This window comes from Ahaetulla prasina, chromosome 3 (assembly GCF_028640845.1).
Source record: "Ahaetulla prasina isolate Xishuangbanna chromosome 3, ASM2864084v1, whole genome shotgun sequence".
Lineage (NCBI taxonomy): Eukaryota > Metazoa > Chordata > Lepidosauria > Squamata > Colubridae > Ahaetulla > Ahaetulla prasina.
This window is the reverse complement of record NC_080541.1, coordinates 97291226-97318355: the sequence shown is the minus strand read 5'-3', so window position 1 is coordinate 97318355 and position 27130 is coordinate 97291226. Positions and strand designations below refer to the sequence as shown.

Below are 27130 nucleotides of genomic sequence, written 5' to 3'. Positions count from 1 at the left end.
CACCAATTCAAACTTATTCTTAGTGAATTTCTAATTTGACATGGTTTTAATGCAATAGTGGTTTACAAAGCAGTATGTGAAATAGTTCACTAAATTGGAATGTGTGAAATGGTTACAAGTGTCATGCCAGAAAGATGCATATTATCTGAAAGCTCCAGAGACGGGGTACACCTTAAACCCAATACATAGTACACATGATTGGGATGCAATACTGTCACCAAATTACAATACATTTTATGCATATGCTTTATTGAGCAGATCTGATTGACAACATTCAACTGAAATATTTGAAATAGCAGCCTAGATGCAACCACTGGTAAGGTATCAGCCATATGTCTGCAGCATCAATACTTCAATACTGAATACTTTTTAATATGCTTTTAGAACTGGATTTGTGAGCGGAAATGCATCTGCTTTGTAATGTTATTTTGCATGCTAGTTTTCAGCATCCACTTTGCTTTCATCCTTTGAAGGTACTGCATGTCACGCTCGTGAGCCAATGCTGCTCCTGCATTAATGGAGAAAGAGCCAATATCTGAATTTCACAAAAAAGCATAATTATTTTCAAGATGAGCAAAGCTGCTTAAACCTGCTATGAACTCTACAACGGTATACTGTGTTCTCCATAAAGTCTGTCACTTTTGAAATGCAACTACTTTTATATTTGAAATGTTCACAAACATTTTGAAATTATCCTATATGGAGTTTGCCTATTGTTCTGGCCCTGCAAACTGATCAACCCTGCAAACTGATCAACATAGAAATCAGTGACTATCTAGGTCAATAATCTGTTTCCAACTATACTTTCTGTACTGTATTTCTGAGAACTAAGCTATCAGTAGAATTCTGTAACTAATTTTTTTTTTTTTTGGCAGAATAACCATGAGTGGGAGAGTAAGTAAATGGAACCAGCACCCAGAGTAAGTAAATGGAAAGGCGCACAGATAAATAAGAGAAAGCTCTCTCAGAATATAGTTTTGCTTTCATGATGCTGAATTTTCACTCTGTATATACAATTAGGGAAGAAGGGGGACAGAAGAACTGGCATATCTGTTCTTGAAAACATGACATCCAGTTTGGAGCATGAGAGAAGCTTTCTGTCAACATCAGGGTTTAGATTTAGTTATTTACAGGAACCTTATGGTTCCACAAATTACTTCTCAAGGATAAGCTTTTTATTATTTACATATTTTTACTTGCAAATCTATTAAAACCAATGAAAAAACAAGCTAGAAGGACACAGATGTAAACACACTGCTTTTATCTGCTCACCTGAGTTGCTTGTCCAACCAAGGGCTTTATACTGCTGCAGCACTCTGCCCACTGTCTTTTTGTTTCTGGAAACTGCTACTGCTCGTGAAGCACCAAATCGCTGCTTGTAATATCTCATCAAGGAACGGTGACCAATCCTAGCACCTTTATAAAAAATCCAATATTCATATATTAAAATAATAAAAGATATGAAATACCTTTTTGGTTATAATAGGAGTATTGTGTCCCTAGCTAAGGGATATTCTCTTTCCCAAAAGCTTGTAACTGAAGAAGTAGCTGGAAATTCACTGTGGAATACTATGCCGACACAAAAAGGAAATTTGATGAGAACTGCTAGATTTCATTTGGGTTCCAATTCTGAAAGCTAATCAATTTCTTTGGGATTTTTGCGCCTATAGTGAGATTTGATTGTAATTAATTTTTATTAAAGATTGTAATTGCAATAGTATAAACTAAGTCTATAGTGAGGTTTGGAAACATAGTTCCCAGTTTTTACTGTTAACTTTGTTTTGTTAAAAACCTGGGATGAAATATGCAGACACAATAGATCCTTCTAAGGACATAAATTGTAAAGAAATAACTTTGGGGCTTTGAAAAGTAGGCTTCTTTAAAATTTTTGTTTTAATTAAGTTATGGACTGTGACACAGTTTTTGTTTTAAAAGAATAAGATTGCAAGGAAATGAAAGATTCAATATTCTTCCCACAGCAATCTAATGGAAATATCCTAATATATTGTCCTGTGATAAGAAAGTAGATCTGTCACTCACTCATCCATTTTTATGTGCACTTTGCCATTTTATGGAGAAACAAAAGCTAAACATAGCTCTTTTTAAAATGTAAACACAATGTATAATTTTTCCAAAACAGTTTAAAGAGCTGAATAATACCAAAGCTTCACCATAATCATCATTCAATTTGGTAGTGAGATTCTATCTTGCCTTGAAGAACCAGGGTATGTATGAAACTTCCTGATATGCCTCGGGGTACACCAAATTTGTGGGGCCTTAATCTACTATCTAGCATGCAGGCCACAAACCATAATATATGAACTGTAAAAAACAAACCCACTGGCATCCCAGAGAAGATAATGTACACACATATGCATGCGTGCACACATGCTTGGTCAAAAAAAATTCTTTTGCTTGAAGGCCATCACCCAATGTTGATGGGTGATCAACATTGACTGACATTTTGAAACCCTAACTTTGAAGCTATTGCATTACTCTATGTTTTCTTTCCAAAAGTTCATCAAACATTTTTCATATTCACTCCATTTGTAAGTGAATGGAGGGTAATCAACTATTAATTTTTGGGATTCAGACATATCATATATCAAGAGAAATTAATTGAGAAACCAGAGCAAGAAATCTAAGATTTATGATTTTATCCTCAGGGTGAGGTCAAATATTAACAACTTCCCTATACTGTCTATCAGAATCATTTTCAAATGGATAAATAGACTCTTATCCACTAAGTGTTTCTTTCTCCTCTCAATTTACCCTGTTCAAGATCCATACACATACTCCTGATTAGAGATTATGTTAGATAGTAAAATTTTTACAGTATAAACATTAATTTTCCAGGTTTTACCACCAAAGATGGAGAATCACACGTAAATGGAGCCAACAAAAATATTCCTAGATTAAAACCTTTCTCTTTTCTTATTACCACCACTCCGCCCCCTCCAAATCATTTTGGGAAAACAGCTATGAATTACAATTAATCTAAGTCAAGCCAAAAGCAAGGAAAAGTCTTTGCCTTATTAGAAAACACCAGCTTCGCTCCATTTTATATCAGATAAAGTTGCTATACATCAAACATAATTTAAGATCAGATGACTGAATGAGTCACTGTTGGTAAATGTGGCCATGCAGAGATCTGACAGAATAGTATTCCTGCCCATGTGAATATGCTAATAATTGAGAACAGTCTTTTTTTGACGATAAAACGTCTCTAGCAATATGAGTCAAAAGGCCTATAGCAGTGATGGCTAACCTTTTGTCATTGTGTGCCAAAAGTGCATGAGCATGCAACAGCACACACGTGTGCCGGCACCCATAATGCAATGTGCCTCCCCTCGTGCATGTGCACATGACCCCCATGCTCCCTGCACATGCATGCCTGAGCCCCCCACTCTCCCGCACATGCATGTGCGACCTCCCTGCCCCGCTTTGGACCTAGTAGGCCTCCCTGCTGTTACAGGTATTATGTCTGCCTTGTATGCAGCTTTATTCCTTTTTAGCATTTATCTCTATTGTTTTATGATGCATTTCCTGCCTCTCTAGGATTTACCTCTATTTGCTCCTGTGAAGCACTTCTCCCGCATGCGCCCTGCCCCCATCCCGAAAATCAGCTGGCCAGCGGGAGGCACGCATGTGCACGCATGTGCAGTGGAGCTGAGCTGGGTAACGGCTCCCGTGCCCAGCTGTGGCACGCATGCCATAGGTTTGCCATCACGGGCCTATAGCAATATGTTCTATATCAGGACTGGCTTAGATTTTAAATTGAGAGGGGTTTTAAATTGATTTTAATATTTATATTTCTGTTTTTTAATAATTGGGCATTATAATAAGTTTTTTAATGATTATTTTAATTTGTATATTGATGTTTTTAATTTGTATATTGATGTTTTTATATGCCTGTAAACCGCCCTGAGTCCTTTGGGAGATAGGGCGGTATATAAGTTTGAATAATAAATAATAATAAATAAATAAACGTCTTGAACCTAATGCTAAGATTATTTCTTATCCTACATTATCCTACATTATTTATGTATTTAATATTTTATATAACACTTGCCAACGTCGTCACTTCTAAATACAAAATATAATACAATAATACGCAATTAAAATATTTTAGAGCATATAAACTAGTAATTATGAATAATGGCGCTTTATCCAGTATAATAAGATTAACACAACAGGATAAATAAGATATATTTTCAAGAATAAAGTTCCAACTATATATTATTTATTCCAGAGGATGTGAGTAATGTCCCATGGATTCTTTAAAAGAAAGATAAATCCCAGCAGTGAAATGTATTCCAATAAATAATATACCATATGCTCGAAATCTCTTTTGTTTAAGGGAACACAACACATTTACTATCATTTCTAGTTAAAGGTATCCAGATGCAAGTCCCATCTGGTATCCTTCCCTGACCCCTATGATTAAAAAAAAGCTGTCCATATGTTATTGCATATTGCATGATTTGAAAAACTAATCGGCAAAAGGAACTTCAAATAAACAGATTCTTTTTTTGCTAGCAAGGGCAAAGTGCCACAGGGAGATAAAAATAAAAATCTCATTTAAACAGTCCAATGGAGGCCATTTTTGAGCAGTCTGGGTGAAGACAAGAGCTGGCACAATGGGATACTTATAAATTATGGTAAGGAAATCAGATAGATGCAATTAGTTATTTTTTTCATAACACCCAGCCTTTTGCGAACATTTGGTACTTGCAAATTATTTGTTTCTATATTAATTTGCTTTACGAGGCTGCCCAACTCATAAAGCATTCCTGAATAACTTGTAATTGTACAGAAGAATGAAAACAAGACTTAGAAAAAAAAACCCCAGCAAACACGTGGATATAAAGAACAGAACAAACTAAAAGGAAACAAAACAGGCCCAAAATTGTACAGTCCAGGGAAAAGACTTTAATTCTGAATGGGTTCATCCATTGCCTGAGCAAAGAACCAGGGCTTATGGAAGGCCAGCAGGGTCTGAGCCATCCAAACTTCAGAAGGAATAATGTTTCATAGGGCAGGTGCTGTGAAAGCGGAAGTACATCTCTGCCCCCTTCCTCCATAGGTGGTCTGGTTTCAAAAAAAGGAGCCTGAAGCACATTCATCCTGCAGGATCTTATGGGACAGAGACAACTGAAGTAAATTTAACTGTCTTTTATTTATTTTATTTAAAAAAAATTTTATAAGTGCCATAGTATGTCAAACTCTGGGCAACTATATTAATCTTTCAGTGCCTTAAAGAGACTTTATAGGTGATAATCAGCACACCAAATTAAATTCAGAAATCTATAGGAAGTCCACCCAACTCACAGAGCTCTGGTATTCACGGATGTACAAAGGTATGTCTTTTATTTATTTGTGCCACCCTTTCCTAATAAGAACTTCTGGGTAGTTTCCAGAGCAGTCCCACATAAAGTGCATTACAAATGTTCAAATCAGATTCCTATATGCAAAAGGGAAGTGTTATAATGATCTAATTGCTGCATGAAAAGTAGAACTACAGTTACTTAGGATAATTATAATTCAATTTTCTTTCAATATTTAACCCAAGGCAACACAGACAGACTTCCCTAGACAGTCTCCCACTAAAGCACTGACCAGATCCAGATATCATTAGTTGTTGCATTAGGTACCAGTCTGTGTGCTGGATCACATTTGAAAAAAAAGAATCAGAATTTTAAAGTCCACTGATCTCAACAAGGCCTTCTTTTAATTGTCTGTGACAGTTACCAATTACAATTCCTGGCACTTAGGAAATTGTTATTCACACAGTTGATCTTTTTTACAGGAGACACTTTTTCAGAATAAAGACAATGCACTTTATTGATAACTATTTTTGTGAGATAATTAGTATAAAAAGAAAATGAGGGAATAGAGAAATGAATTCAGAATAATGTTACTCTTACAAAATAGTTGCTAGCCAGTCCCCTTTTCCAAGGGGCTCTCTTTAACAGATCTCAATTTTCTCCAGGCTTCTAACCGAAAGACCAAAGGATAATTTTTCTGCCAGTATCCAACCTATAGACCAGCGTTTCTCAATCTTAGCAACCTTAAGATATGTGCATTTGAACTTCTAGCATTCCTAAGCCCATAAACTTGTTCTAAAGCAGGGGTCAGCAACCCATGGCTCTGGAGCTGCATGTGGCTCTTTCATCCCTCTGCTGCAGCTCCCTGTTGCTGGTCGGCTCCACAATTGATAGGGCTTTCGGTTAGGACAGGTAGAGGAAACAGGACGCCATGTTAGGAAGAGACTCTATGGTGGAGGAACCGGACTTCCAGTCAGCAGAGGAAAAAGGACACCACGCTAGGAGGAGACTATGATGGGGGAACTGGACTTCCAGTTGGCTCCAGAATTGAACGGGGTTAGGACCTTTGTGGATCTTTGAGTGTTTAAGGTTGCTGACCCCTGTTCTAACCAAATCTATCCTTACAGCAATTTCCTGTGTTCTGCAATGGATGGAATAGGTACAAAAGTGTAAGTTATTCATAGAAAGGCAGATCATCAACCAAGAAATCTAGAAGCCATATATATGTATTCCTGCACCACCCGGTCCCAGACAAGCAACTGTATCCTTCTACACTGCAATAACAGAAAGCTAGCATAGCAAGACAATCATGGCTTGCTATGCTAGCTAGACAAACATGTGGAAAACTCTTAAAAATATCACCAGCTATGGCAAACCTCCCTCCCAGGCTGAAGGAAATCAACAACTGGCAGATGACTTGAACGTGTTTTACTGCAGGTTTGAAAGGAAACTACAGCCACCTATCTCCATAACCCCCATCTCAGACACACCAACAACAGCCAAGCCTCCTACAACTGACCCCATCCCATTGGGTTCACAACCTCTAGTGATCACAGAAAAGGCAGTACAGGACCTATTTCACAGACAAAAGCCAGGAAAAGCTCCAGGCCCAGACAAGGTAACTCCTTGCTTAAAAGTCTGTGCTGAACAATTGGCCCCCATCTTCACCCATATCTTCAATAAATCACTAGAGATGTGCTATGTTCCTTCTTGCTTCAAACGCTCTACCATCATCCCAGTGCTGAAGAAGCCCACTCTCAAGGAACTGAATGACTACAGACCAGTTGTTTTAACATCTGTAGTCATTAAAGCCTTTGAAAGGTTAGTGCTTTCCTACTTGAAAACCATCACGGATCTGCTGTTAGACCCCTTGCAATTTGCATACCGAGCAAATAGATCAACAGATGATGCTATTAATATGGCTCTGCACTACATCTTACAACATCTTGAATATCCAAAGACCTATGTAAGGGTCCTCTTTGTAGACTTTAGTTCAGCATTCAATACCATCATTCCAGACACTCTTCTAACTAAGCTAAACCAGGTACAAGTACCTGAACAGACAAGTTTCCTAACAAACAGGAAGCAGCAAGTAAAGCTAAGCGGGATCACTTCAGATACCTGTACAATTAGCACAGGGGCCCCCCAAGGCTGTGTGCTCTCCCCACTTCTCTTCTCTCTGTATACCAATGACTGCATCTCCAACGATCCATCTGTTAAACTACTGAAGTTCGCAGGTGACACAACAGTGATTGGTCTCATTCGAGACAATGACGAATCCGCATATAGACGTGAGGTCAAACAACGCATATAGACGTCAGGTCAACCTTGCCGTAACAATCTGGAACTGAACACACTCAAAACTGTAGAAATGGTGGTAGACTTTAGGAGAAACCCTACCATATCGCAAGTTGTAAAATGGACAGTTAACATCAAAAACATCATCAAAAAAGGACAACAAAGACTGTTCTTTCTGCGCCAACTCAGAAAGCTCAAACTGCCCAAGGAGCTACTGATCCAGTTCTACAGAGGAATTATTGAGTTTGTCATTTGCACCTCTATAACTGTCTGGTTTGGTTCTGCAACCCAACAAGAAAGACACAGACTTCAGAGGATAATTAGAATTGCAGAAAAATAATTGCTACCAACCTGCCTTCCACTGAGGACCTGTATACTGCATGAATCAAGAAGAGAGCCATGAAAATATTTACAGATCCCTCACATCCTGGACATAAACTGTTTCAACTCCTACCATCAAAACGATGCTATAGAGCATTGCACATCAGAACAACTAGACACAAGAACAGTTTTTCCCCGAAGGCCATCACTCTGTTAAACAAATAATTCCCTCAACACTGTCAAACTATTTACTAAAGCTACACTACTATTAATCTTCTCATCGTTTTCATCACCAATCTCTTTCCACTTATGACTGTAACTTTTTGTTGCTATCATTAAGGGTTAAATTGTACCTTTGATGAAGGTATTTTTTTTCTTTTTTCTTTTATGTACACTGGGAGCATATGCACCAAAACAAATTCCTTGTGTGTCCAATCACACTTGGCCAATAAATCCTATTCTGTTCTGTTCTGTTCTGTTCTGTTGTTCTATTCTATTCTATTCTATTCTATTCTATTCTATTCTATTCTATTCTATTCTATTCTATTCTACTCTACTCTACTCTACGGCTAATTTCCTTAGTGTTGCATACCTGAAGGTAAAATCAGCTCCATAGTTTCATCATCATAGTCCAATTTCTTTTCTGACGGCAGTTGTTCAGACATCTCTACATCCTCCCCTTCTTGGTAATCAGCATAACTGCTCCTATAAAAAGAAAGGGTCAACATTTTGCCTTTAAAAATGAGAAGAGACCGTCTGCAAAAAAAAAAAAGCTGTTAAAATGGCTGAATCTGAAAATCTTGTTCTGCTGAGAAATATAACTATGGGAACTTTGAGGCCAAGGAGAAAAACAGTCTGCTTAAGATGAAAAAAACACATATCTGTCCTAATCCTACCTCCTGGGGAATCATGCATTCAATTAAGGACCAGCAATTTTGCTTCCTCTTCTCACTGAGCTGTTTCCATCCTATTGGTCATGAAGCAGCTCTATAGCTGATTGTTGTATGAATCTTGATGATTAAAATTAGAGCTTTACTATCTCTTTTCCTTGCACCATGTATTTTATCATGGTGAAACTAAGATCTATTTATTTTTATCCCACCTTTATTGTTTTTATAATTTAAGGCAGTGAATATATCTAGGAATTATTAGAAAAGGGGTTTAAAAGAAAGCAGCCAATGTTGTCATTTATGGTATGGCCGGAGCTGAATAATATATATCGGTCTGGTCAAGACATTTATAAAAGTGCAAAATACAGCTGAAAAAAAGTACAATATAATTCAATGAAAACAATCTGTCAGTTTGACATCGTCCCAACAAAGAAAAGGCTAGAAGAGTTAAGATCTTTAGCTTAGAAAAAGGCATAAAAGGGCAACTTGATCAAGGTGTATAAAGTTATATATGGCATGAAAAACGGGCTCAAGGTAAGATTTTTTCCCTTGTTGTAAGCAGCAGGACCTGGAGTTCTCTTAAGCCACGGGAGAAGTGGTTATTCAATATAATTGATCAGAAGGAAATTTAGAACAGACAAACAAACAAAAAACTTCTTTATATGGCTCAGATCAGGGATTATTTTCATTTATTATTGATCTGTGGACCACTTCTTCTAATTAATGAACAGAGCATTCCGTAATTGATTTAAATAATCAGAAATAGATTGCCAGTGATATTTTTCTTCAATCAGTTCATTCAAATGCAATGTAATAGTCATAGAAAAAAATGATTCCTGAAACAGCGATAGCTAGTAACTCTAAAAGAATTTAAAAGTGCACCTGATGCAATAAAAAGCACTTTAGAGAAAGGCTTTTTCTCCTATGGCTCCTGGCCTTTGGAACAACATGCCCCTCAAAGAGAGGTCTGCCCCCACCCTCCTGGTCTTCTGTAAGAGCCTCAAAATCTTGCTCTGCTGATTGTCCTTGGGCCTTCCATGTTGGAGGTAGTTAGCGGACTACAAAGATTCCACCTCCACTCTGTAGTATTCTGGTTTTTAACTTGTTTAACTTCTGTCCATTTTAAACTTTAATGTGTTAATGTTTTCCATCTTTGTTTTTATTATGTTGATAAGCTGCCCAGAGTAACTTAACAGTGAGATGGGAGGAATAAATAAAATAAAATAAAATAAAATAAAATCACACTGGCAGGATTACATGTAGATAATGTGCAACCTAGCTCTCACCCCAGTGACTTGGTATTTTATATGTAGGGAATTAATGTGGGCTCTTCCAATTTAGTCTAAATGAGGACAATTGCAGCAAGACTGGATAACGTGCTATTCTGGTCTTGTTTAAATCATACTGCATTCATATTGTAGGGCAAGGATCTTATAGAAATTAGATTTAATGAATGTATTTTAATCAGGGACATGATGTCCTTTAATAACTTATTTCCTTCCTACTGAATAAGCTACCAACATATTGTTCACTATATTTATAATTCATGTAAAGGAAGAAGAAATATATATCCCACCTGACTTCTCAAAATGCAGGCAGACAGAATGAAGACGCGCCTCCAAGTTTCAAAAGGCCAGCACAAATGCTGTACTACCGAATTTGTTGCATCTACAGTGACTATATCTAGACAATTGTAAGAAATACAAGGTCTACAGGCAGACACAATCACAGACAGGAAGGACTGATAAGAAGGAAGCTCAATTCTCCTAGAGCCAAGGCAGAGTGGTAAACAAACAGGGGCACTCTACCTTGAATGGCTTTGCTGTGGGTCACATTGGTGAGAAGATTACTCTATGCAGTGATTCCCAAGTAACTTTTACAAGATAATAGCACTAACTCAGAATGTAGCCTTATAATTTTGGTCATCCATAAGCAGATTCATCCCATACACCATACATACATCCCATACACCACCCCATGCCATCACCATCAGCCAAACATTCCGTGTTTTTCACCAACAATGCAACTCCTACCTGAAATCATAGAAGTCTGCAAACTCCAAAGCAGCATCTCCCTCAATGAAGAGCTTGCAATGGCTTTTGTCATTCATATGTGCCTGTACAGCTTTAGTTGTGTAGAACGACTTCCCTTTCTCATTGCACCACAGACAGATCTTCCCAACCCCAATCTTCTCTCCTGAGCATTGAAAGAAGAGACAAGAATTGCCCTTTGATCTTACATGAGTTCAAGATATTAATTGCATCCTAACATTTAGGATCAAACTACTTTCTGTTCTCACCACTACTGTCAAGAATCACGATTCAGCTTTTCCACTGACTCTGCACCTCCCGCCCCCACACTTTTGTTTAGGTATCATGGAATTACCCAAACATTTGTTGACAAAATAATTTGCAGTCAGAGTAGCCATTCTACCAATTGCCTCATTGTTAACTATTAGAAATCTATTTATTATAAAAAACTCGCCTATGACAACAAAGGCAAGTATAAACAAGCTTGTATCCTTACAATTTATATTGTTTCCTAGTATGATTTGATTGCTTATTTGTGCCCTATGATTATCATTAAGTGTTGTACCTTATGATTCTTGACAAATGTATCTTGTCTTTTTATGTACACTGAGAGCATATGCACCAAAGACAAATTCCTTATGTGTCCAATCACACACAGGATGACATCTTATCCTATTTGATATACATTTAAGACACCATCCACACCAACCCTAATATAGCTAATGTTAAAAATTCCATCTACATTATTAAGAAAATGTGATTTTTTTAAAAAAATACCATATTTATTAATCAGTTATGTAGAAGGAGAATGAAACACTGAAAGAAATAACATATACCATATTTTTCGGAGTATAAGATGCTCCAGACTATAAGATGCACCTACCTTTTTTGGTGAAGAAAGCAAGAAAAAGAAATTTGCCTCTGCCTCCCAGCAATTTTGCCTCGTTGCAGCAAACAGAAAATAGCCTGCTTTTCTTTCATTTTCAGCATAGCTTCATTAGCACAAGAAAAAAAAAATCTGCTCCCAGGAATTTACCTCCTTGCAAGCATGCAGCAGAGGCACGTGCAGCAATATGCAATGGCAGTCCCTGCAGCCTGAAACAGCTGAGAGTCGGGAGGCTGATCCAAAGGACAATCAACTTGTGCTAATTAGGCTGTGCTGAAGCTGAAATGGGCTGTTTTTTCTTGCTGCTTGCTGCAAGGAGGTAAATTGCTGGGAGGCAGAGGCCAAAGAGTGGGGGCCAGTGGGTGGGCGGGGCTACATTCAGTGTATAAGACGCACCTAAATTTTCACTCCTTTTTAGGGGTGAAAATATGGTACATCTTTCTTAAAAATCAGTAGCAATGTTTATCTATTTACAAGGGAGAAAGCTCTGACAGACTTACCCAAATACTTGATCAATCCTCTGAAATCTACAAGATATTCTATGTCTGGAATAAAAAAACTATGGTCTTTTGTCATGTGGGCCACATTCTTCATGAAACAACTTGAATGGTGAGAACAGAATAAGCAGTCTGTTATAGGAATTGCATCAGGTTCAGCCCCATCATTCCCAGGTACACTGCTTTCCGGTTCATCTGGATTTCCTTCCATCTCTTCTTCAGACTCTTCATCTGAGTCGATATCCTCCCAACCTTCTACAAGAAGTCAGAACAAAACCTTAAGGGAGTTTAATTGCATTAAAATGATGCATGTCAACAATGTAATGCAACAGCATGCTACAAGATCTTACCATTAAGGATAATGTTGTTAACTGTTTAATTTTGTTAAGAAAATGAATATTTCAAAATCACTTGAAAAAGTTTGTCACCAATTCCAATGTTTGACTTTCACCTTCAAGCTGCCCAGTCCCTTACCAGCTCTTCTCTGTGAAGTGTCATTTTCCTACAATGATACATAAGCTTGAGTGCTTTGAAAAAAATACATTCTAGTAGGACAGTAGTTGGAAAATAATTGAGAGAAAATCTTTTGTATAGCACATGTTGACAACTCTTTAAAGCAGCCACAATTTAACCAGAAGCACGTAGCTACTCTCTGCAGCTGTTACATGTTCCTGAAAAAATGACACAGTTGTTTTGAAGACTGGAAGACAGGTACTGTATCAGTGAGCTCCAAAAGGCTCAAATTAGTACAGAGATTCAGATCAGTATAGCAGTGGTTAGTTTGGTGAATATTCTACATGATGGGTCAAAAGTCAGCCATAAATTAGAAATCAACCAGCTAGCAGAGGACTTGAAGCAATTTTGGCCCAATGAAAAAAGATTACATATATTGATTCAACCACAACATAATGTAAAAATAAATCTAATTCTGAAGCAAAGCACTTCTTCAGAATTATATACAATTTAGAGGACATGATAGGAAATATTTCTTAAGGTAGAAGCAACAGAAAAGCCTTTAAAAACACTTTGTTTTCTTTTTTACGGTACATTGTATATTCTAATTTTGTTGTTTTTTAAAAAAATTACAGGCCAATTATATGACATCATTCTTTTATAATTAATATGCTTTCAATGCAGCACAATTTTATGACTGTTTATCCAAGATAAGGGCCTATTGTTCAATAAAGATTATTCCATAGCATATTCTATTCCATACCCAAATATCTGATTGGATACTGCAGCCTAACTAGAAGATGCAAACCTGCTTTCAAAGTTTCAAACTGAACATTATACAGGGCTTCCTTCCAGCTACAAGATCCACATTTTAGTTTTTCACTTTTAGTTTAGACTGCTTTTGCCATTACCTTCCTCCATATCTTCCTCCTTTCCTTCATCATCAGACTGCTGTTGTGTCAGCTTCTTAGCCTGTTGCTCAAACCAGTGTAATCGAGGTGGCCTTTCCATGTACTCTTTTTTCTGAAGAGAACTGCTGCTTTCTTCCATGAAAGATGGACCAATGGCATCTGCAGACAGGGCAACCTTCTTTGGAGACGAGGATGGCTGAGCTTTGACAGCTTGCTGGATAGCCGTGTTCATAGCATCTTTGTCAACGTTCTCTTCAGCAAGGCCCTTCTCTAAATTCTTCTCATTCAAGAGTTCCACTTTCTTGCTGATAGCTTGGACCGCCTTCTTCTCAAGCTCCAAATGTTTTCTGGATTTCAGGTGGTTCGCATATGCGTTGAAATTGGAAAATCTCTTGCTGCAAGCCACACAGTAAGTTGCAGTGGCCTTGTTCTGTTCTTCCAGGCCTGCTCTTTGGGCTAATACTCTCTCTTGAAAGTTCTCAGCAGTGACAGGAGGCATCTCAGCGACTTTTCTCTTTAGGTTATACCTGTGCCAGTCAGTCTTATAGTGGGCGCGCTGAACATCTGCATCCTTGATAGTTACTCGGCAAGTGATGCAAGTGTATGATGCTGGAGCTGGGAAGAAAGGAAACAAGTAAATACGCAAAAGAAGTTGAACTGAAAGAAATTTGGCTTAATCAGTTAGCTTAGATATAATTCTATTTCAGACATTTCCATCCTAGCTCCCTCCAGGAATACTGAACTACAGCTCTCATAATTTAGCCAGGACATCTGACAATAGGAATTGTAGTCTAATATTCCTGGAAGTCAAAGTTATCTTATTTTAAGAAGTCAGGGGATAGATATTTTATATGTCAAGAGATGTTTTCTAAGAAGTTTTCTTATTGTTACAGGTCCCGGGTGTTAATTTAAATTTAAAAATACGACAAAATTTGTTCAAGAATTCTTGAACCTCACAGATTTGGAGAAAAGGTCGGCGATAAACAATATAAAATACATATGCCCACCAAATAAAAAAAAAACTATCAATAGGAATAACCTGTTCTGCTCTCTTACTTTGGGCTAGAGAAATTAAAGTTACTGCCAACTCTTGGCAAGACTGCAGCCGAATGGCAAATTGTATTAGACCTCATAGTTAAAAGGTTGAATTTCTCTTCTCAGCATTCAGAAGATTACAGGTAGTCCTCGACTACAACAGTTCACTTGTTAACCATTCAAAGTTATGACACTACTGAAAAAAATGACATGTAATCACTTTTCACACTTACAATCGATTGTTGCAGCATTCCCAGGGTCACATGATCAAAATTCAGATGCTTGGCAACTGACCCATATTTATGATAGTTGCAATGTCCTGGGGTCATGTGATTCCCCTTTGGGACCTTCTGACAAGCCAAATCAGTGGGGAAGCTAGATTTACATAACAAGCAGGTGATTCACATAAGAACTGGGGCAAGAAATTGTAAAGGGGGGTAAAACTCACTTAACAAATGTCTCACTTAGCAACAAAAATATAGGGCTCCATTGTAGTCATAAGTGGAGGACTACTTGTATACGGTACAAAGGTTAACATCCCCAGTAATAAATGCAGAGGTGTATCCCACATGGTGATGCAACTCTGCTTTCGATTAAAATCAACCCCAGCGGCCACTGAGTCACAGGCAAGGCCCCATTTGAACTGCCACCCATTGAAGAAGTATGTTTGGCACAAACACAGTCCACTCTTGTTGTACCCAGGCCCAGGAGTCCTCGGCTTTCAACAGTTCACTTAGTGACCGTCCGAAGTTACAACTTCACTGAAAAAAAGCGACTTATGACCATTTTTCAGATTTAGCACCGTTGCAGTATCCCTGTGGTCATGTGATTTACATTCAGATACTTGACAACCGACTCAACATTTTCCACGGTTGCAGTGTCCCGTGGGTGTGTGTGTCATGTGACCATCTTTTGGCCACATTCCCACAAGCAAAGTCAATGGGGAAGCCAGATTCCCTCAACAGCGGCCTTACTAATTTAAGAACTGCAGCGATTCACTTGAACAAACGTGGCGAGAACAAGTCCTAAGGTGGGGCAAAAAGCTCACTTCGCAAATGTCTCTCTTAGCAACCTATATTTTTGGGCTCTCAACTGCGGTCACAAGTTGAGGACAACCTGTAATAAGTACACATGGTTTGGCAAGATGTACATTTTTGAGTGGGGGGGGGATACTAACCTCACGCACAGTGCCATTAAAGAAAGGGACCTCTACAGCCTGTCAACATCAGGCACGCCCTGTAACAGCCTGGACGTGTTTTAGGGCGGGGTCTCCAACCTTGGCAACTTTAAGCCTGGAGGTCTTCAACCAGGGGTGGGTTTTAATTTTTTTTTACTACCGGTTCTCTGGGCGTGGCTTGGTGGTCGTGGCAGGAGAAGGATACTGTAAAATCTCCATTCCCTCCCCACTCCAGAGGAAAATTACTGCAAAATCCTCATTTCCTCCCAATCAACTGGGACTTGAGAGGCAGAGAATAGATGAGGGGCGGGGCCAGTCAGAATTTTTACTACTGATTCCCCGAACTACTCAAAATTTCCGCTACCGGTTCTCCAGAACTGGTCAGAACCTGCTGAAACCCACCTCTGACTTCAACTCCCAGAATTCCCCAGCAAAGCTCACGCACGCTGGCCTTAAAGAAAGGGGCCTCTACGGCCTGTCAACGTTGGGCGCGCCCTGTAACGCCTTGTAAAGCTTTGCTGGCTGGGGAATTCTGGGAATTGAAGTCCTCCAGGCTTAAAGTTGCCACGGTTGGCTTTAGGGTGTGCGTGATCGCGATCGAGGGGACCGAAGAGGGTCCAAGAGGAAGAGGAGGAAAGATCCGCTGGATGCTCCGGCAGCATTCGTTGCGCGAGACTGGACGCGCGCCTTCTTAGCCTACCTGGCGCTCCGAGGGAAGGCGTCGCGTCGCTCATAGCCCGAGCTCTGCCGGGAAAGCTCTCCGCCTGCTTTGTATGCCGAGCGGCAGCTCAAGCCGAAGTCGGAGAAGGCCTGGGAAACGGCACCCAGCTGCAGGAGAAGGCCGCTCGGTCGGGTTCGACGTGCCCCGCGTGGTTCAGGCCACGTGGCGTCGCGCTGCTTCGTTGTGTGGGGTGGGGGTGGTGTCCGAACTTAAACTGCAAAGGCTCCCCCCAACCTCCGCGTGAAGCTGCTCTTCTCGCTTCCGGGTTAGAGGAGGCAGATGGGCCGATCAGGACTCTCCCGAACCTGCTTCCGCATTTGCGCCCTCTGCAGTCCTGGAGGACCAGCTGCTTTCTCATGGGTTGCGGTCGCTTGTCTTTGCGCTCGGGACGAATGGGGGCTTTTAGAAGCCGCTTTGCTGTGAGTGCAGTTAGACTCGTAGAGTTATAGGGGCTGCCAGAGAGGGACTTTTGAATCTTGGAATGATACAGTTCGCCACGGCCAACCTTTACCATGGCCAACTGGCGGCGGGACAATTCGCTGTGGGACGAGGGATACACTTAATAATCAAAAGAAAGGGTGGAATAGAATTATTTTTAAAAAGGATGCAAAAGGAAGGACAGAATGAAATGTGAACGACAAAAATTAAAATATTTTTTTATTTATTTTAAATAATTAAATTGGTTATTCAGAGACCTTCAAACTTGGCAGCTTTAAGACTTGTGGACTTCAACTCCCAGAATTCTCCAGCCAGTATAGCTGGCTGGAGAATTCTGGGAGTTGAAGTCCACAAGTCTTAAAGCTGCCAAGTTTGAAGACCTCTGTAAATTGTCCCATGGAGAGTTGGCCCTTGTAAATTGTCCCATTCCAAGAAGAGAAGCCTTATTCTGACTTTCTCCCTGCCCCAAGGAAAATCAACCCCCAGTCCTTCCAACAACCTGCTGCAGGCCCTCAATCCCCACCCCCCAAAACCAGGCTCACTTCTCAACATCTGCCCCTCACTTCCTCTCTGTACCCTGCCAAGCTATATGACTGACAGAAATGGAACCGGTGCAGTTCTTGAGGCTGCCCTAGTTCCTTTCTGCCCCTGAACTGCAAAACAAAGGACCGCGAAAGAGAGGGAAAGAAGTGGGTTTCCTCCACTACCACCTAGGCATCACCCCCAAATTCCTTCTCAGCAGCGCCCTTTTCAGCACTCGGAGAGAGTGAAAGAGACACAGAAAAGAATCACAGATTGATCTTGTTTCCTTGATTTTAAGATCAAAAAGTGACTGAAGACAATTATAATGAAGAGAACCCTCCTCCAAATTGCAGTTATTTTAAGGCTTTTCAACAGATGCTATATGCAGGCTCCCCTGTGCTCTGAATTACATTTGCCTTAGAAACTGAAAGTGTTGCACACTTCAGTCAAATCAAATTTGAATGGTGAGAAAATTGTGATTGCATTTCACTGATCCAGCATCTTGCTCAAAGGAAATCTGATTTGCTCCCTGGGCAACACTAATAAAATGAAATGCGACGTTGATTGCTGACTGGAAAAACGGGAATGAAGTTATGATCTATAGTTTCAATGATTAGACAGAATAGATGATAGAAACAAGACTTACTTTGTAAACATAGTGTAAGAGATAAATTTATAATTGTACTCAGCTACTTTTTCATTTCTATTTTTCTTTCTTGCACCTTTGTTTTCTTCATTTCTTTTTCTTGCTTTACATTAACGTGTTAATTTTTTTCTTCTTTTAAAAAAGGAAAGGAAAAAGAATGAAAGAAAGATGTTGAGTATTAAGTTGAAAGAAAATCTGGCTATACAAACCTCATCTATCAAGTATCCAGAACTGGCACTGCACCTGATGGTCAGCTGCATTTCCATAAATATTCTTGCTGGCCTTTTAACCAAAGAAGATTCCTGCTCTTTATGTCAGTAATGAGCCAAACGGGTGACATGTATGTTGATATCACAGTGCAAGTGTTGTGTCTTGCTGCCCTTTGTTTCTCCTCCTCCTTCAGAAGCTAAAAATCATAGTGTCCAGCATTTTGTGTCACATTTTGGCCAATTGGAAGAATTTGGGAAACCGACAGGTCTGAATGGAGGGGGATTATCCCTTCTGCTATCACTTCCCATCAGTTAATATTGAAATCTGCAGCCTATGTTTCAAGTATAATTCAAGTTATAGTTATTGTTACTGTAATATTCCATGACCCTGTTCAGTAAGTTTTAGGACCATCACATTGACTATTGTCATCATATCCACAGGCTGCAAATTCCAGAGTTAATTGTGTGCTCTTTGAAAATAATTCCTTTTGTTAGACCTGAATGAACAGGTGGTCAGTTTTAGTGGATGATCTAAAATCCTGTGAGAGATCAAGAAAATTTTCTCTTCCCGTTACTTATAATTTTTGTAGGTTTCTGCTATGTGTCCGCGTATCCTCCTTCATCCCAAGCTGAAAAACGCCAACTGTTGCAGTTTTCTCTCATAAGGGACCTGCTGCTAATCCCTAAAAATGTTAATAGGTTTTCTTCGTATTATTTCTAGCTGGATCATATGCTTCTTAAGATGTGTACATACTGGTAATACTCAAAAGTGGGCTCTCACCAGAGATCTGTATAAAAACATTAATTTTGCAGTTCTCTCTAATGATTCAAAACATGGCATTATCTATCCTTCTCAGCAGCTGCATGCTGTGTTAACGTTTTTATCAAACATTTTAAGCACACTGTGAATCTAAGATTCCTTTTCTTGTCAGTCACTGCCATATCGGAGATAATAAATTTATAAGGATATGTATGTGTGTGTGCATGCACATGCCATCATCTTTGGCTTTCTGGAAGCCTAATACCTCAACCATTGAAAATATTCCTCATGTTGTTCAACTATCAATATGCTGCTTTTAGGCTTAGATACTTATCATCCCTATATTGTTGAAAGAACAATATACTGGGAACTGGGAAAATACGATTAACTTATTTTCTCCCGGGCTCTCTTGTAAGCAGAACCACTAAGTTTTTAACTTAAGGTGGTTGAGCTAAGAATCTGATGCATTGAACAAATTGGCATATCCTGCAAGGGAGATTCATTTATCTGATTGCTGACTCATTGTATTATCACATATTTTATCACTGTGTTTGCCTTCCATTTATTTCATTCTGAAACTAGATTTATGTATTTTATTTTTCTTTTATCTTATTGATAAGGTTGCACGACTAATCAATTAATAAATTATTCTATTTATTGTATTCTGTAAGGCCCTGAAGATATAACTTCACTTTCATGCCTGGAGGTATGGAGCCAGCAAATGGTTGCCTTGTTTGTAATGTATGAACTGCATTCTTCCATGGATCTTGTTTTAATTCTGGTAAGTTTAATTTTATGTTAATGGAGTTCCTTTTATTTTGGTTATTTGTATTTGTTTATTGTCTTAACTGTGTGAACTGCCCAGTCATGTAGGTATGACGGGCAACTATATAAATTGAATAAATAACAATTTTTATACTTGTATATATTGAATTGTATTGGCAGTTTTAAGCATATCCATCCAGCTTGGAGAGATTGCTTTTGAGCTCCTTGCAATTCCTATTTAAACACTCGGAACAGTGTTGTAGCATCAGTAAATGCAGACACCTCATTGCTTAGCCCTAACTCTAAATGGTTTAAATTTACAGTCAGTCCTAAATAAATAACTGAAACAAATATTTCTATTAATTCTTAAGAGTACAAGAGTCCAACATGATGCCTGGAGCTGCATATGGACCGCAAAGAACTTAAGTGCAGTACCTTTCCTAAAATTATTACCAACTTATGTTTAAAGTGAAAATTACTAAGTAAATGACTGGGAATATTCATCTTGGATTGAAAAAAGAGATTTTGAGTAATGAAGGAATAAATTTGGGGGGGCATTGCTTTAGGGAGTTGCCACAAAATTGCTGGTAACTTTCTAAATTATCTCAACTAGCTTTATGGCCTATTTTTAGCTTATATGTGCTTTTATTAATAATGTCACATTGAAAGCCACCAATTTTTATGTGAATAGGCTATAGAAACTAATTTACATTAAAAAAAAGTCGATACAACTCTGTACAGGTAGTCCTTGACTTTCCACAACTGAGCCCAAAATTCTGTTGCTAAGTGAGTCAGTTGTTAAGTAAATTTTGCCCCATTTTATGACCTTTCTTGCTGCAGTTGTTAAGTGAATCACTGCTGTTGTTAAGTTAGTAGCATGGTTGTTAAAAGTGAATCTGGCTTCCCCATTAACTTTACTTGTTAGGGTCACAAAAGGTGATCACATGACCCTGGGACACTGCAACAGTCATCAATGAGTCAGTTGCCAAGCATCCAAATTTTGACCATGTCACTATGGGGATGCTGCAACAGTGAAGTTGTAACTTTGAACAGTCACTAAATGAACTGTTTTAAGTCAAGGTCTACCTGTATGCTGGTATTTCCCTCACAATGATTTATTTTAAATGGATGAAAAGTATAGCCACCAGGTGCCTTTTTGCTTCCCTATGATTACAAAGTACGGTAGATTTTTATTCAGCGCTTTAAAAGTCAGGGGTTTTTTTTATAATCCAAACTCTTATTTATGATGCTCTAGCACAGGGGTGTCCAAACTTGGTCCCTTTAAGACTTTTGGACTTCAACTCCCAGAGTTCCTCAGCCAGCTTTGCTGACTGAGGGACTCTGGGAGTTGAAGTCCAAAAGTCTTAAAGGGACCAAGTTTGGACACCCCTGCTCTAGCACATAAAAATTTATTTTCTTCATACACAGAAGACAAGTCCTTTTTAAAAATATATTTCCTAAATTCCACAGTATTTTTAATTAAAAAAATAAAGAGAAATATTACCCAATGCTTGCATACTAACGTAGTTCTATAGTGTAATACCATTTGCTTAATTCTGCTGTATTTATGGAGTTAGCTTCTTTAACCTTTTAAATGATTTAGAAGCCGTCATCACTCTACATTTTCTAAAGTGTTATCCATTAACCTTTCTTGAATTGGCTATATGGTGTTGTTTCCATTAGTTCCCAAGAGTAAAGCTAATGGAATTGTGTGCTATTATTTACCCCTGCAATGACAGATATGAAAAACTTGAAGACTTTATATTGAACTGTTGGGTGCAACCTGAAACAATTTTTGAGTCTTCTCTTCAATAAGCTTGTATATATGTGCATGATGGAAAGATTACTAATTTGTAAATCAGTGGGTTTGCTGACTATAAGCAGAGCCAGAATAAAAAAAAATAAGCCACACAAATCACACTGGTTGATGGAAGACTCAGAATTGTCAAATATATCAAAAGGCAAGCCACTTTTTAACTGTAGAGCATTTCTATTTATTAAATTGATTTTGGGGCTTTGTAGGTAGAATATTTTATTTTGCAATGACAACAACAATAACAAACTAAGGGGGAAAAATTCAGCATACTCAGATCTTTGGGTATGTCACAAATAGATTTTTAGCCTGTATGTTTCAAAATAAACACAAAGAAAGACATAAAGGTACCAATTCATTATAATTTTTGCAATATAAATGTCCAAACAATAAGGAAATGAGTGCAATTATATAAATGTTTTAGGTTGCCCTGAAAGGTATCTCAAAATATGGGGATTATACCTGTTTACCTGAAAACCAGAAAGAGAATTGCTTACAAGAAGTCTTAAGGAGCCCCTTCAATTGTTTTCAATGATGGAACTTCATTCTCTAAAACAGTACCTCTGTATCTGACATTTGAAAATCCCTGAAATATTTATTTAAAGAAAATAATAAAGTGCACACAGTTACAGTTCACGACATAATGGGTAGTACTGAGAAGATTCTCTTAGTAGTTTAACTTACAAAAGCCATGTGCCTGCTCTTTAGACTTACAATCTGCAGCATGTTTCCTTAGAAGTAAATCCCACTTATTCCTATAGCCATTTAATGGTAAGATCCATTAACTTTATTACAAAAGAAAACACAATTTAATGAGTTTGCATTCTACACAATAGTAGAGCCTTCTAATTTGTTTTTCAAATGGTGAAACTGCCCAGCAGTATCAAAGCTAGAATTATGCAAATATCTAATACATTTGATTGGCAAGAACTGTCAGAACTTGGTATTGTCAAAACCAAGCTACCAAAACACTGATTTTACTGAAACCAGGTGCTTTCCTTAAAAAATCTTAAGAGGATTTACTTTTAGGACTTTGCAAAGATTTTGAAAAGGACACTGCAAAACACATCAATTTGAACAAACCATCCCCAAAACGTTTGAGGCAACTATACACAAAAGGCTTCACACAACTGCATTGAAGGTTTTCCAAGGTTGCCTGAATGTCCATGTACAGACAGCACTTACCATCAGTAAAACAAAGTAGCTATAGATGCACACAGAGATGACATAGAAAAGCCGAATGTATATGGAGACCTCTGGGGGATGGGGCTACGAGGATTGCTTCCTATCGCACCCCTTCTAAGTCTGTATTGTACCTTATTTACTTTGAAGTAATGGTTATGATACCCTTCTTTTGCTGAGTCTAAAATCACTTTCTCCTATGCTACTCTAGGTTAAAAAAAAGTGAAAGGAACATTTTTAATAATAAAAAGCAGAACGGATATTATACAAGAAGTTACAAGTCCTTGACTTACAACCATTCGTTTGAAGTTACAATGGCACTGAAAAAAAGACTCATGACCGGTTTTCATGCGGTCATGTGATCAGAATTTTGGGCACTTGGCAACTGGCATCTATTTATTGCAGTTGGACTACTCCAAGGTCATATGATCACATTTGTAACCTTCCCAGCGGTTTTCTGACTAGCAAAGTCAATGGGGGAAACCAGATTAGCTTCATGACCACATGATTCACTTAACAGCAGGAAAGATTTGCTTAACAGCTGTGGCAAAAAAGGTTGAAAATGGGGTGCAACTGAACAACTGCCTTGTTTAGCAATGGAAATTTTGGGCTCAATTGTGGTCATAGGTCGAGGACTACCTCTACATTAAGTTCCTGCTTAACAACCAGAATTCAGATTGGCAACTCTTATCACTGAGCAACATGGTCATTAAACAAGCCATCACTTGATCGTTTCTGCTACTGTTGTTAAGTGAATCACCCAGTTATTAAGCGAGATGTAGTGTTCTGACCTAGGCTTTCCCAAAAAACAGGAAGCAGAATCCTGGTCCCGACAAAACCTCTTTTATTAAACAAACAGTGAATTCCTCTCATTCACTTTCAGCAAAGTCTTTCAAGGGAGAATTTACAGTCATAGACCTTATCTGGCTTGGAGAGCTGCCAGGCCCTTGGCAAAGAGTCTCGGAGAGTCACAAACCAATTAGGTGAACTAATTGTCTCCTGCAAACTCCACTCCCCTTTCACTCCCTCTGGGAGGGGCCATTCATTGTACATCTGTGGCCTTACTCCCAAGTTGACCCTTGTTCTTTAGCTGTTTGTTTGTTTGTTTGTTTGTTTGTTTGTTTATTTATTTATTTATTTATTTATTTATTTTATTTGCATTTATATCCCGCCCTTCTCCAAAGACTCAGGGCGGCTTACACTATGTCAGGCAATAGTCTTCATCCATTTTGTATACTATATACAAAGTCAACTTATTGCCCCCCAACAATCTGGGTCCTCATTTTACCTACCTTATAAAGGATGGTCAACCTTGGGCCTGGTGGGACTTGAACCTGCAATATTGCAAGCAGTTGCTGTTAATAACAGGCTGCATTAGCCTGTTGAGCCACCAGAGGCCCTGTTCCCTTCGTCTGGCAACTCTGCGCATGTGCACACTGGGAACAGGCTCCAGCTGTTCTTCTGCCTCACTGATGTCTGACTCTGAATGATAGCATCCGGCCCTGGCCCCCTCTCTGCCTTTGACACAGAGCCCTCATAAGAGCCTTCCCCAGGCTCCAGGACTGGCCCATGTTCCTCCCCAACCTCCTCACTGTCCAAATCTGCTGCCAGCTCTGCTGGCTGCTGGTGGGCCATAACAAGTAGATTGCAATTTTATTCCATTGACTCTGCTTATTGGAAGCAGAAATGGTGATCATATGACCATGGAATATTTGGTTGTAAATGTCTAGGTACTGCAAAGTGCCTGTATCTTTATCATGTGATCATGGGGTGCTGCGATAGTCATAAATGCAAAGACTGGTCATAAAGTTACGTTTTAAGTGCAAATTATTACTAAACAGGGTAGTCCTTAAGCAAGGACTACCTGTAGTACCTTCTATGCCTATGTTTTGTTTTCACTCTGGGGGATCGCAACCCAGTATTTCTCTACACTTCCACATTTGAAATGTAACATTTGGTAAAGATGTAGAGAAATCAGTGAACAATCTGCTTTAGAGTTAGAACTGGCACTGGATTAGTGTAGCCTTGAGTATGTGGACTTTACTGAATGTTTACAGAAGGTAGGATGAGAGAGAGAAGACTTGGAACTGAACTAACATAACATTTTTCTCAGATCTGCATGTTGCAAAGTCACATTTACTTTGCAAGTTACCTAATAAACATAGCAGGAATAAAATAAATTTTCTTTAAACTGCACCTTTACTTCGTAGGGTCACACCATTACTATGTATACGGATTAGAATGCCAGTAAAAATCTCTACAAGTTGGAGATAAATCAGAGCAGTTAATATGGTCCCTCAATCTGCTGGCTTCTTCTAACATGCCAGTAAAAGCATGTTAAAGCTACTTCTTTTTAAAGTTTGGTTCACCTTGATAAGGCACTCCTGTTACCCTCAAATTTAAAGGTAAACCATGATGCTCAATAGAAGATTTACTAAGTTTCTTCTCAGAGTGAACCACACTCTGTTCCACAAAGTGGAACCACAGGATGTTCAATATTTTATTTCTTATATAATGGTAGTCTTTCAAAATAAATACATTAGATCTGTATGATTTTATATTTTAAATATATAAGGTTAAACCATTTTAAATTAATGGAACTGAAAATAAAAAAAAAATCCCAACTTAATTTCAATTTTGATTTTTTTCCTAATCATTTCCTACTCAACCTAAATTCAATTCCACACAGCAGATACATGTGCTACAAGTAGTTGTACAAAGTGCGTTACGGTATACTGCAGTGTTGGCGAACGGGAGCGCGTGTGTGCACGGGAACACCAGAAACTGGAAGAGCAATTCCCCAGCACCCATGCGTGCGCCCGAGAAGCTGAACTTCCAGTTTCCAATATGCACATGCATACTGGTCACGTGGTCTTCTGGTTTTTGGCACGCATATGCATGCAAAGACCAGCTGACTGGTGTGCGCATGCACATGCACGCCAGGGAGCTGCTCTTCCGGTTTCTGGTGCCCCCGCATGTGCGAAGACCAGCTGCCTGGCACGCATGTGTGTGCCTGAACTTGGAACAGCAACAGGTGACAGCTGACATGCCGAGAGAGTTGGCTCTGTGTGCTACTTCCGGCACGCATGCCATAGGTTTGCCATCACTGATATATAGGATATGGATATTTTGCTTAATTCCAAGGCTTCTTAAGAATACAGTTGGAAAAGAAATTGCTTCTCTAGCTAACCCATATGAATAACAGATTCAGACAGGTAATACAAAAAAATTACTATCCAAGTAGAGAATGTGTGACTTGGTACGTTAGAGATGATGGCAGCAAAAATGTTCAGAGCCTTGTTAAGGTAGGATATGATGGCTTTTTGAATTTTGCAGATATTTTTTTCTCCCTGAAATACTGCTGCCAAAATGCTTGGGGGGAAAAAAAAGAACAAACAGGCTGAAAGTGACAAAGATTTGGCGACAGCCAAAACTGAGCTACATTTGTATAAGAAGCCCCTTAAATTGCTGTGAATGAAAATAACGTGATTTCATTTCTATGGCATCACTATCGGAAACAAAGCTACCAGCATCAATTGATCTAAAACACGTTAGTTCACTCTGCATGAAGAATGTTACAGCACATCTAGAATAATAGATAAAGCTTACAGCTCATAATTTCTCTCCTTGCATTTCACATTGTCTGTATTTATGTTGATACACTATTAAGCAGCTTCTCTTTCCACATTAATGCCCGCCAAGCAGATTTGAGAGGAAGCTTGAGGACTTCTTCTTTTCCTGTGGCTCTGCCTTTGGGCTTTTGGTAGGCACCAGTTCACTTTCCATGTGTTCAAGCTCTGACTGGTCAAGCAGTTCAAAATCATCTCCTTCTTCTGCATCTGCCTCTTCACTTATAGTTGGGATTTCCTGCACAGATTGCAACTGTTCTCTGACGGCTGCTGATACCACCGATGTAACAACATCGCCAGCAATTGCTGTCACCAAGCTGAAGGCCTGGTCATTGATCAAAGACAAGGAAAGGCCTGCTGCAGAGAGCCCCTCCTTATCCTGCCTGTAATACTTGTCCAATGGGGTTGGGGGATGAGCTTTTTTCCTTTTATGCCGCACTGGCAAGCCAATGCTTGAATCATCATCATCGTTTGTTCCAGCACCATTTTCTACAGATGGAAATTCTGCAAGATCCTTTGCGAAAGCTTCCTCATGGTCACTTGGCCGATCAAAATCTACTAAAGGGTGAACAAAGCATGTTGTTATAAAATAAATCACCACAGATGCAGCTTTAACATAC

At 38.9% G+C, this 27130-nt stretch overlaps 2 protein-coding genes across 2 annotated transcripts in view; both read right to left on the bottom strand.

Annotated features, from left to right (window-relative positions):
- Positions 1-228: 228 nt before the first annotated feature.
- On the bottom strand, positions 229-16776 carry ZNF622 (zinc finger protein 622). The gene is made up of 7 exons (XM_058175088.1): positions 16526-16776; positions 13614-14228; positions 12253-12504; positions 10870-11032; positions 8539-8651; positions 1273-1416; positions 229-508 (listed from the first exon to the last, which is right to left on the bottom strand). The coding sequence occupies exons 1-7, from the start codon at positions 16557-16559 to the stop codon at positions 381-383; spliced, it is 1449 nt and encodes a 482-aa protein (XP_058031071.1). The 5' UTR covers positions 16560-16776; the 3' UTR covers positions 229-380.
- A 5077-nt stretch (positions 16777-21853) lies between these two features.
- Positions 21854-27130, bottom strand: part of RETREG1 (reticulophagy regulator 1) — a 65968-nt gene continuing 60691 nt past the window's right edge. Inside the window, exon 9 of the mRNA XM_058175090.1 lies at positions 21854-27065. Within this exon, the coding sequence (XP_058031073.1) occupies positions 26569-27065 (497 nt within the window). The 3' untranslated portion in view covers positions 21854-26568. The remainder of the gene's footprint in view (positions 27066-27130) is intronic.